The sequence below is a fragment of the Pristiophorus japonicus genome, chromosome 20 (genome assembly GCF_044704955.1).
Source record: "Pristiophorus japonicus isolate sPriJap1 chromosome 20, sPriJap1.hap1, whole genome shotgun sequence".
NCBI classification, from domain to species: domain Eukaryota; kingdom Metazoa; phylum Chordata; class Chondrichthyes; family Pristiophoridae; genus Pristiophorus; species Pristiophorus japonicus.
In genome coordinates, this window is record NC_091996.1 from 20,981,698 (window position 1) to 20,994,156 (window position 12,459).

General features: G+C 45.6%; 1 protein-coding gene across 1 annotated transcript in view; it reads left to right on the forward strand.

Annotated features, from left to right (window-relative positions):
- The window catches only part of c5 (complement component 5), a 167,211-nt gene that overhangs the window by 129,023 nt on the left and 25,729 nt on the right, over positions 1–12,459 (forward strand). Inside the window, exons 32-36 of the mRNA XM_070862594.1 lie at positions 3,178–3,262; positions 4,273–4,324; positions 8,646–8,748; positions 8,837–8,911; positions 10,017–10,122. Of these exons, the coding sequence (XP_070718695.1) occupies positions 3,178–3,262; positions 4,273–4,324; positions 8,646–8,748; positions 8,837–8,911; positions 10,017–10,122 (421 nt within the window). The remainder of the gene's footprint in view (positions 1–3,177; positions 3,263–4,272; positions 4,325–8,645; positions 8,749–8,836; positions 8,912–10,016; positions 10,123–12,459) is intronic.

The window sequence follows — 12,459 nt, forward strand, 5'->3', positions numbered from 1 at the left end:
ATACTGCATCTGCTATGTATTTGCCCACTCACCTAACCTGTCCAAGTCTTTTACCCTCCTCACACAATGTTCTCCAGTAATCAGTTATGCAAGGAACAATTGAAATCCTTCGTTGCACCTAGTCATCATCATCATCATAGGCAGTCCCTCGGAATCGAGGAAGACTTGCTTCCACTCCTAAAGTGAGTTCTTTGGTGGCTGAACAGTCCAATATGAGAGCCACAGACCCTGTCACAGGTGGGACAGACATTTGTCGAAGGAAGGGGTGGGTGGGGCTGGTTTGCCGCACGCTCCTTCCGCTGTCTGTGCTTGACCTCTTCACGCTCTTTGCGTTGAGACTCGAAGAACTCAACGTCCTCCCGGATGCACTTTCACCACCTCGGGCGGTCTTCGGCCAGGGTCTCCCAGGCGTCAGAGGTGATGTCGCATTTTACCAGGGAGGCTTTGAGGGTGTCCTTATAACGTTTCCGCTGCCCACCTTGGCTCGTTTACCATGAAGGAGCTCTGCATAGAGCACTTACTTTGGGAGTCTCGTATCTGGCATGCAAACTATGTGGCCTGCCCAGCGAAGCTGATCGAATGTGAATTGCACCTAGTACACAATAATGGACAGCCATCTTTGGAATTGTAATGTGACTGCCAAATGCTGGACAGATTTTAGGGAGCTTGTTGATCGCTAGACATGTCTGATCATCCTGTCCTACTGGACTTCAATTATTAGAGGAATCAAGGTCATAACCATGTACATAATTGATCTATACCTAATGTATTGCAATCCAAAATTCCCAATCAAGGTCCTTCTGGATCTTTCATAGATTAGTTCATTGACTTTCTTCACATCACTGCTTGTCAGTGTATCATCATCACCTACACATGTGGCTATATTGCCTCGGCCATAAAGTGACTGATTCAGTGATACTTGTTCATCCCCCTCAAAAATAAATTGCAAACAACAGAGCTCTGCTTTATGATGGAAAAAGTGTGACACAATCGACATGAATTACTGTACCGCATAGCTACTCAATTAGTTTGACTGTAGGTCCGCTTTTCAAAAATGTGAGTGAGCTTGGGGTGTTTGTAGTCCAAACTTGCTTCCAGTGATTATATTAATACTGATTTTGATTGTATAGTAATATTGATTAATAAGGATGTAAAATGGGCCATTGATTTGTTATTGCCTCTTTTGCGCAACCACAAAAGTGCAATGTTACCCTCGATGTCTTTCATCATCTCGTTAAACTTTGAAATTGCTACTTCCTTCACAACCTTAGTATTACCAAAACATTTGCTACACTTTCCCAACACCCAACACTTGCACTGATGCTCCCCTTGCTGTTCTAATGGTGGCTCATTGCACATCTCCAAGTATTGAGGAATACCCGTGGACAGATTTCAAAGCTTCCATTTTTATTTGTATGATTTCAAAGCAGAAGGATAAGAGACGTGGGGGCTGAAATTGCCCCTTCCCTTAAGGCCTGTTACCATTCAATATCGGCGGCCACGCTGCGGAGTGCAATGGCCGCTAATTTCTCGTGCAATAGCCACCATTTTGGAAATTCTGCTGCTGCAGTATCCTGGCGGTGACCTGCTCCCCCCCACTATCGCTCTGCTGCCACCAATCCATCCTAAGTGCATCATCAGAGTGTGCACTGCCGGTGTTTCCCCCCAATGGAGAAATTCTGCCGAAAAAGTCTTGCTCCCACCGCGCGGTGCTAAAAGCTGCTTTTTCTGCCGGTGCAATGAGGTTGTAGTTCTTCTAAAATGGCGGTGAGGCTCCCATTAAAGGGGAAGACCTACTACTGTCGCTGCCGGAATGTTTTTTTCTGTCAGCCGACTGCCATGTCGGGCCACCAATTATGCCCCTGGGTTTGGCCGGGCCACCAATAGACAGCCTGGCACCCCCTCTTGGGTGTCAGGCCGTCGGGGCCTACCTGGTGACCCAATGGACTGAACTTAAAGAATCGTGCAGGCTCTCCCCTTTAAGTGAAGGGGAGAGCCGTGTTGACACGGTACCGTGATGACGTCATCAGCGCTATGCTGATGATTGACAGCGGCGGACACTACGCCCGCCCCCAACCTCCACCCTTCTAGTCTGCGAATTTCCACTTACCGCTGCACATTATGGCCAACTATCGGTCCGCCGGGAAAAAAAGCCAAAGAGCGAAATTTTGCTCAAGAGGCCGCCACATCCACCAGGCTGGTAAAATCAACAGAAACAGGGTAGGTGTGCCCTGTTTCCAGCAGTGGGCAATTTCGACTCCATGAAGTAAAGGTTGAATGCTTTTGTAGCGGTGTTTGACATTTGCACTGTAATCATACTACAAATCAAGTACGTTGATTTAGCGCAGCTTTGAATTCAGCTAGTTCAGCTTTAAGTTTCTCTGTAAGAATAAAATGATAATCACTTCTCCATTCAGGCACTTGCAGCACTGTGGTAACGTGCTTTTCATGGCCAGTCATCTATCCACACATTGAAAAATGAGTAGTGATTTTATGTGTGAGCCCAGACAGTCATAGTCTATAGGCAATTTAGCTATGAGAACATAACAACTAGGAGCAGGAGTAGGCTATTTGGCCCCTCGAGCCCACTCCGCCATTAAATAAGATCGTGGCTGATCTGATCATAGCCTCAACTCCAATTTCCTGCGCTCTCCCCATATGCTATGATTGGAATTGCAGCTAAGGCTGATCCTGTCCTCGCCCAATGTTCCAATATGCACACTTCCCAACTAAGGCTTCCAGATGATTCTGATCTGACCAATTTTTTGCGTCATGGTCAAGATCATTGGGCCAACTGTAACACTTGCACCACCACCCTGACTAAAATAAGTGTGTGTAAACCAAAACTTAAAACAGTCTCTTCACTTGATTGCTAATTGATTGTTGTGAATTAAGGGGCACTTACTCAACTGCAAAGTCAATATGCATCATCTGATTTCCTCCATGCACAGGCAGATTAGCTCCCAAAAAATGGGTTCATTGTTCATGGGAATAATTTACGGAAACCCCATCAATCAACAGATATTCAACCAAGAGAGTCATCATACAACATTGCTGAATATTCCAAATGAATTCAACACTTCAAATTTGTTTTAAAACACTACTTAGAAAGCCACACATTTAGAAATTTGTTTTCATAAAAGTGCTTTATTTGATTGTATCCTGTTTTACTCGTAGATGAGGAGCGTGTATTATGTCATCGGCACTTCCAGTGCAACTTGTGATTTCTCTCTAACAATAAAAGCCACAAAAGATATTTCAGGTCAGTAGTTATATTATGGTCTAGTGTACATTAATGACTTCTGTGGATAGTAATATGCCTCAGGATTAATCCTGTTTTGTTTAGTGTTCTTTTTGTGTATGTGATGACTCCGTAAAAGAGTGATTATTGCCGGAAGGGGAAAAATAAAAGTAGTTAAACCTCTCATGGAGGACTACTCAGTGTAGACACAATGGGCGGCATGAAGTGGACGCAGGGACAAGTAGGCCCAAGGCCCACCTGATATTGGGCTTTGGGCCTCATTTACATCAGGCGGGTGAGTAGACACGTGCTGGGCATCCCCAGGCAGCTCGCCAGTGAGGACCATTTGAGTTTAGGGTCACTGGATCGTGGCAGTGCCCCTCAGATAGATTTGAAGAAGTGGGTAAGCCATTGGGAGGGGAGGGTGCAATGAGGAGGACAGGGTAAGCAATTGGGAGGGGGAGGGGCGACCAGGAGAGGACTCCTTTTTGATGAGCAAGCAGGGTTTTGTTAAATGCTCGCTTGTATTGTCATTTCATGTATGTGACTTCCACTGTAACTGTTCAGTGTTCAGCTTTATTGTCTGTAAAAGTGTGTCTTCTGCTGTTACTATTGCAGGTCACCAACACTTTTGTTAAAAAACATATATTGTTTAAATGCCGAAAAAGTTCCTTTTGATTTGGTTCAATAATCTGCACTCATCTAATCCTAGCCTCTTAAGCATCCCCGATTGCAATCGCTCCACCATTGGTGGCTGTCCCTTCAGCTGCCAAGGCTCGAAGCTCTGAACTTCCCTGTCTAAACCTTTCTGCCCCTTTCCTCCTTAAAGCCTATCTCTTTGACCAAACCTTTGGTCATCTGTGCTAATATCTTCTTATGTGCTTCGGTGTGAAATTTTGTTTTTGAACATTCCTGTGAAATGCCTTGGAACATTTGCCTACATTAAAGGTGCTATATAAATACAAGTGGTTGTTGTTGGTTCACTCAGCTTTTACTTCTGATTTATTAATAATAATACTCTTTAAATGCAGATGAAAGACCTGCAGGAATTGACACAGTTTATCACCTGGAAGCTTGTGCACAGTAAGTGTTTAAGTGTTGGGATGGGGGTGGGGGGGGGGGCGGTAAGGACAGGGGTCTAAATAAGAAGCACTAACGACTGAGCAACTGTAGAGTTGCAATGTAAGCAGAAAATGATGGAAAGACACAGCAGATCAGTCAGCATTTGTGGCGAGAACTGATGAGTTACTGTGCAGGTGAAGGGGGCCCCTGGAATGTCAAGTTGTCCATTGTCTCCACAGAAACTGACTAACTGCTGTTTCAGCATTTCCTATTTTGGTTTCAGATGTCCAGCATTTTCTACTTTTTGCTTTTGCTTTGTAGACTTGCAGTGTGTTTCAAAACCTACATTGAAGGCTGTGTTGCCTGTTTTATTTGAATCCATCCCAATAACTTTAGCCAAATGTTACATTCCATCTGCAGCAGTCGATTGAATTACAACCTTAAACAGCTGACAGGGCCTCAATGGAAAGATGATACTGCGGGGTCGAAATTGGTTATGGCCGTTTTTGAGGCAGTGTCACCACCTGAGTGCTGATGTTAGCGCCGGGCATGAGTTGCAGCCTCAAATTGCTGAATTCAGTTCTAACTCCCACTCATCCTCAGCGCCAGGAGGCCTACTCAATTTCACAACGGGAGGCTGCTGCTAAGCTAGGAAAAAAAACGGGAAGAAAAGGGAGGGAGAAAAAATGAACTATGCCTTCTCTGATCCATGCACTCACTTCCCCACTCTTAAAACGAATAAAAACATGCAAAATTGAATAAAGAGAAAAGCTTACCTTCCTTTCTGGTGATTCTGCCCGAGATCAATGGATCCTCAGTCCCTGCAGCAAGGTCGCTTGAGGCCTACTGTGTGTGTGAGGGAGACAGGACAGATGGCCTAACACGATGCCGTGGACTGGCTGCTGACAGCCCCGCCGGAGAATGGGCGGCAGCAGTGTGGGATGGCTGTGGTGCAGACCGCGGCAGGTGCAAAGCTGGAATGGCAGTGTTGAGAGACCAAAAGATGTCCTCCTAAGAGAGGACATCACATTCCATTTGGATTGACAGCCTGCCACTCACCCGGGGCAGAGCCTCAGCATCCGAAGCAATGTGGTGCAATGCAGATTGCTGGCCTACTTCGGCATTGTTACCTCCCTGTTGGACTGATGGGGCCCAAGAAACGATGGCAGCAGTCAGTGCTTGCATGGCATCAATTTGACCCTGCATCAGAGCAGACAGCGCATCGATGCCAGCACGCACTGACAACATGGCAGAAGGCAGGTTGCATGGTCTTGACCTGCCGCTCAATGGCTCCTGCCACGTCAGCCATGGACCGCGCCATCATGTCTGGGACCCCATGATCACTTGTGGCGCGAGCATCCATTGCCAAGAATGGGCTCGACGGGCTCCCGATCCACAAGATCTTAGAATAAGATGAGGAGAAATTTCTTCTCTCTGTGGATCAGTGGAATTCGCTGCTCAGAGAGCTGTGGAAGCTGGGACATTGAATAAATTTAAGACAGAAATAGACAGTTTCTGAAATGATAAGGGGATAAGGGGTTATGGGGAGCGGGTGGGGAAGTGGAGCTGAGTCCATGATCAGATCAGCCACGATCTTATTGATTGGCGGAGCAGGCTCAAGGGGCCGTTTGGCCTACTCCTGTTCCTAGTTCTTATGTTCTTATGTAAATGCCAAGGTTGAGCCGGCCTCCACCACATTCAACACAAATGCATCAACGCTCGGCGGGATCCTCGCCAATGCACCCATGAGCTCGCGGTGCATCTGCATTGACTCTTTGGACATAGCCTCCAATTCCAGGACCTCAACTGCCTGTCTGTGAGCACGACTCATGGACCGACTTACCCTCCAGAGAGCTGGCCCCCGAGCTTACCCTCACGCTGGGTATTGCTGCAGGTCACTGGGGCCAGGAGCCTCAGCTTCATGCAACCTCAGGAAGATGGCCTCTTTCACTGAGCTGGTCTCCCCACTCGCTCCCAATGAGGACATGTCACGCTGTGCCGGCACACTGCTCTGCACCTCCTCCTCTTCCTCATCTTCCCCGGAGTCTGAAGACATAGGTTGATGGGCTGGCTGGCTCATCATCTGTAAGCACAAAGCAACAGAAGTGCGGTTATCAGTTGGGGAGGGGGCAGGAAAGCAAGAAGGAGGGGGGGGGCGGCATTGTTATTTTGGTTGCTACACCTTGCAAGGCATGTGGCCTCAAGGCTAAGGAGAGTCACGCAAAATGGCCATCTCATTATCATACTGTCACTGTCGAGCGACGGCTCTGCCTCCCCACCCTCTACCGCAACGACTGCAGCGCCCATGAGGGCATAGACTCACTGCTCCTGGTCAGTCAGGCTCTACAGGTAGGGCTGGCTCTCTCCCCGATGATCCAACTCACCCTGATTGTGCGCAAGTTTGTCTTGCAATGACAAAGGCAAAAAGTTGTTAGTGGCTGTGTAGGTGCTCATGTGCCACACGTGTCTGCAGTAGGGTACTCAGTTCATGCTGCGTGGCATCGCACAGTTGATGTATGAACGGTGTGTGTGGGGCACAAGCAACTACCAGTACGTATGAGGTTCAGGACTGGGACCGCATATGAATTGTTGAAAGGTGCTGGTAGGCGGGCTCAGGCTGAGTAAGGAGCTAGAAGGTGACAGATGCTTGGATGGGCAGGGCATATCTGGTGAGGCGATGGAGAGGTCTCAGGCTGGCTTCAATAAGGAGGAGCATGGCCTGGTAGACGTAGGGAAGATGTAGGCAGTGCAAAGTCTTTACATTGTGTGTGAGACTGAGGTTTACATGAAACCATTGGAAGGTGAATGGAAACGTTACTCACCCTGACGATCTTAGTAAGGCCGTTGAATGTATTACAACATTGGGTCACTGTTGTTGGCACCGCGCTCCGGGTTGTAACGTGCTTAGCCACCTCCCTCCAGAGCCCTCTGTAATCCTGAGGCGCTGACACTTGTCCCCCTCCAGACTGGAGTGCACTCCAGTAACTCTCCATTGCCTCCAGCAAGGCATCAAGGGCAGCGATGGAGAAGAGAGTAGAAACTTGGTGTTCTCCTTGCTCCTCCATTTTCGAGCTCTGAAGGCCCTGTGGATCTTGAACTACGCATGCGTCAACTTCAGTTGCTGCGCCTTTAAGACTCGGTTGTTCCTGGAGTTTGACTCGAAGTTCCAGAAATGCGCAATGGGTTCGCCAAATTTACCAACCAAACTATCGTTTTGGCCCCCCAGCTATGGTTTGCATCGACTGATTTAGCTCCCGGTCAGCTCAACGCCCAATTCCGACGAATTTCTAGGCGGAGAACCCAAACTTTTTCAAGGCACTAAGATTACCGCTCTGCCTGGGTTACCGCCCCAAATGAGGCGCGACCAAATTTCCAACCGTTGGTCTTTGGTGGTGAATTGCTAGTAACTGTGGCACCACTAGATGACTTCACGACTAAGAAAACAAACAATTTTGAGCCAACATAGGGAATAACTAAAGCATGGAATGTCTCCCTCATTAATCCTCCTTCAGATTTCTCCATAAATAGTTTTGGGGAATTCTCAATTTTACAGATCACTCGATTGATGAATGAAGTTAATTCTAGGCATGATACCTGTTAAGAAAAAGTTTCCTACAGCTTCTGTTATGTTCAATTAAAATTGAGCCTTTTAATGCGCAGCATCATAAAAATGATAATATTTCTCTACAAATTTTCTGAAAACAGTCATGTTCAATTATTATTTTTAGTTAGAAAAATTTTATTTCTGCTCTTCAAAAATACTCTGTTGATTGCCTTAATGCATCAAAATGTGTCACTGGCAGTGGGAAAGCGAGTGCTGGAGTAAGCTTTGCTGTTTAATGCTTCAAATATTGATTCCCTTTCTCCTTCCATTACACCTCTGGAGATAGATGGTAGTGGAAAGCTCATGAGATTATGTTTGTTCCGATAAGCAGCAACATTTGGTAATAATGTGCAACCCTTAGCTACTGATCAGCGCACTCATATCTTCCTCTATAACATTTAGAATTAATTTACATTTTACAGACTTGTGATTTTTTAAAATCTGACCTGGTGCTGGTGGGAATGAATGTACCAACTTGCAGCATTACCCAATCTTTCAGTGGGATAACTTAGCAAGGAGACTGAGGTTCTGCAAAGACTTTTGAAAGTAGGAGACAGCTGCAGATTTGTATCAAAATAATTTGTCAGTCACACGTGCATTGTATATTTTATGAAACACTTTGAAAATCTAGCCCATTGTCATTAAAATATCACTCATACATTTTGCGAATAGACAGCAGGAACTACATATTGGACTGCCAGATTGGCTTATTAAATAATTTTTAATTCTTGTTTTTAGATATAACCCGAGATATAAAGAATCTGTATTGGAATCAGAACATTCTGTAATGGACATAACCCTGAACACAGGCTTAATACCGGAAGAAGACGATTTAAAAATAGTTGAGCACTTATAAATATGCTGTTTCATATTTCATGCTTAAACATGTAATGATTCCATTATTAAACTTTGTTTTCAATTTTTTTTAGCTATTATATGGGGTTGATGCTCTTATTACCGACTACAGACTATCAGATCGAAGTGTCATTCTTCAAATGGATTCAGTAAGGAATTTGAAAATTCAATTCTTGTTTTCTTTCTCTTCTGATTGATTTTTGCGCTGATTGAGGTAAGAGACGGCCACATTGAGGAGCAGAATGTCCTCATTCAAGTGATTGTTCAAGTGCTTCACGTTCAGTTTAATTATGACAAGAAAGCAAAGAAAATGTGAATGCTGAGACCTAAAATTGCTGAAAATGCACATCCCAGTAAGTTGTCAACTGAAAAAGAATGATATGTTAACATTCCAGATAAGAACATAAGAAATAGGAGCAGGAGCAGCCCATACGGCCCCTCAAGCCTGCTCTGCCATTCAGTACGAACATGGCTGAACTTCTACATCACCTCCACTTTCCTGCCCTATTCCCATAGCCCTTGAATCCATTAGTGCCCAAAGATCCTATCTGTTATGTTCAGAATAACTCCACAAGACTGTATGCTGTAAGCTCAAACTGTTGTGACCTTGGTCTCTTTAATGTAACTCCAGAGTGAGAAAGCAGCATGGTAGACTGCCTTTTATACCTGCTTGCCCGGGGTGTGCAGGTGACCCTTGGGTCTCCCACAGGTGCGCCCCCTGGTGGCAAGTTTACACATTGGTAAAGTTTACATACATAACATGATCGATCTCAGTCTTGAATCTACTCATCGACAGAGCATTCACAACCCTCTGAATGAAGAAGTTTCTCCTCATCTCAGTCCTAAATGCCCTAAGATGTGACCATTTAGGGATCCCAGCCAAAATGGTAATTTAATTCTCGCATTTTTGATTTTTATTTAAGGTGAAGCATAGGTCCAATACAATAAAGACTTCCTCTACATTGTCTGAACAATGTGCCTTAACCTGAACCTCAGAAAAACAGACTTTTAAATGTTATTTTAAGGATTGTTCACCTTTGACAAATAAAGTTATAAAAATGAAATTTTGTCCTGCAAGCCTTTAGTTTTTATTTTCCATTGATGGACAAGAAAATCAGGTGGAATGTAAAACAGGCAGCCGATTCGCTATTGCATATTTGGTGCTATCACCCAAGACAAATTTCACCCCGACTGATTCCTTAAAAAATTGAAGGTCTTAAACTTGCACTTTATGTTGTTTGCTTTTTATTTCAGATTCCATCGGACAACTTCTTCTGTGTTGGATTCCGTGCGTATGAAATTATGAAAGTTGGAATGGTAACCCCTGCTCCTTTCACTGTCTACAGCTATAATTCACCAGGTAAGCCATTGCTCTTCTGTTATGCCTAACAGCAGAGATTAGGCAACCGCTTTCAAATTAGTCATACCCAATAAATGGGCATAAAGTGGGAGTAATGGCTCAGAAAAGGTGCACATATCCATATTCACAGATTTTTTTTCCTATTTTGTACTATCTCCAAGTTCCTAGTCGTGATTTCCAGGGGTGCCAAAAACTACCACTAGTCTGGAATTTCCTATCATTCATGCTAGCATATAGCATGTTTCATATATCTACTCATGTCATCATCATCATAGGCAATCCCTCGGAATCGAGGAAGACTTGCTTCGACTCTTAACATGAGTTCTTAGATGGCTAAACAGTGCAATACGAGAACCACAGACTCTGTCACAGGTGGGACAGATAGTCATTGAGGGAAGGGGTGGGTGGGACTGGTTTGCCGCACGCTCTTTCTGCAGCCTGTGCTTGATTTCTGCATGCTCTCACCGATGAGACTCGAGGTACTCAGCGCCCTCCCGGATGCGCTTCCTCCACTTAGGGTGGTTTATGGCCAGGGACTCCCAGGTGTCAGTGGGGATGCTGCACTTTATCAGGGAGGCTTTGAGGGTGTCCTTGTAATGTTTCCGCTGCCCACCTTTGGTTCGTTTGCTGTGAAGGAGTTCCGAGTAGAGCGCTTGCTTTGGGAGTCTCATGCCTGACATGTGAACTATGCGGCCTGCCCAGCGGAGCTGATCAAGTGTGGTCAGTGCTTCAATGCTGAGGATGTTGGCCTGGTCGAGGACGCTAATGTTGGTGCGTCTGTCCTCCCAAGGGATTTGTGGGATCTTGCGGCGACATCGTTGGTGGTATTTCTCCAGTGACTTGAGCTATCCACTGTACTCAAGTAGGGCTATGCTGTTTACGGAAGGAGATTTAAAAATTAGTAGGATCATTTGGAAGCTATTTTTATTTATTTTTTCTTTTATTTTGTCTGTTGTTGCCACTTAGATGATTATTAGTCTTTGAGGCAATTGTGCAGCCACTGCCATTTTTCACCTCTGGCCACGTCCCATGGGATTCTCTTGTACTTGTACATTTTGGAGAAAGATGGGGACCAACAAAGGGATGCCAGACAAGTCAGGCTGCACCCAAGGCAGTCTGCACCTATCTGCAGACAGAGTTGCACATGCTTCAGTTGTCTGTAGAGGCTGCGATTTACAAGGAAAGCTGTGCTGCATGTTCCAAAGCGACCTGCAGACACACTTTTTCCACAGGCATTGCACTACCAGTAGCTGTGAAGGTGAAAATTGGCAATAACTTTTATACTTCAGGTTCATTTCAGGCTGCCACTGCGGACATCAGTAACGTAAGCCAATCAGCGTTCCATAGATGCATTTCACAAATTACTGACGTCTTAACTGCTTCACCAAGCAAGTTCATCCCCATGACAACTGCCGGAAGCATGATAAGGAATTGCAGTTTTTACAGGATTTTATGGAGTGCCAGGACTTGTGCAGGTCCATGGAATTATAGGCTGCAACTATTTGGCCCTATATGCTCCCTCATGTTAATTAGCTTATATGTGACCACCAGCACTGCATTATGCAAGTCAGTGTTCACTTTCCAGACAGTTACAGTGTTTCATTTTAAGGCAATCCACCATGCCACTAATATTTGATCTAGAAAGAAAAGTGGCAGGGTGGCTATTGTGTTTCTAATACAGATGAGACTGCACACAGGGAGGTTAAAGTAACAGTGACCTCAGTCTTTATTAAGACACTCCAGTGAGGAACAGGCCTTAGGAGCCGGCTTATATACAGTGCTCCCAAGGAATGCTGGGATCCCTTGGGACTTCAGGGGATGCGCTCCCTGTTGGCGGAACATGGGAGTGCATGCTTTACAGATACACAACATCACTCCCCAGCAAAGTCAAAGTGAAAACTATTTACAAGGTGAAGCTGTCGGGAGCCTTTCTTTCGCTGGTGGACCACCTCGGTACAAATGTCTGTTCTGGTGTGTTGGCTGTGCCCTCGCTGTGTTGGCGTGTTGTTGGCCCTGCAGGGCTGCTGGGTGAGCCTGGTCTTGCTGGGCTGTTGGGCACGATGGGTTCGATTTCCTGGTCCAGGGTGGTGTCGTTGATCTTTTGGGTGCGTGTTGTGGGCTCGAAGAAGATGGTGTCTGCTGTAGGTTGTTCAGGGCAGTCTGTGAACCGCAGCCTCGTTTGGTCCAGGTGCTTTCTGCAAATTTGTCCATTGTCTAGTTTGATTACAAACACCCTACTCCCTTCTTTAGCTATCACCGTGCCTGCGATCCACTTGGGACCATGTCCATAGTTTAGCACATACACAGGGTCATTCAGATCAATTTCCCGTGACACAA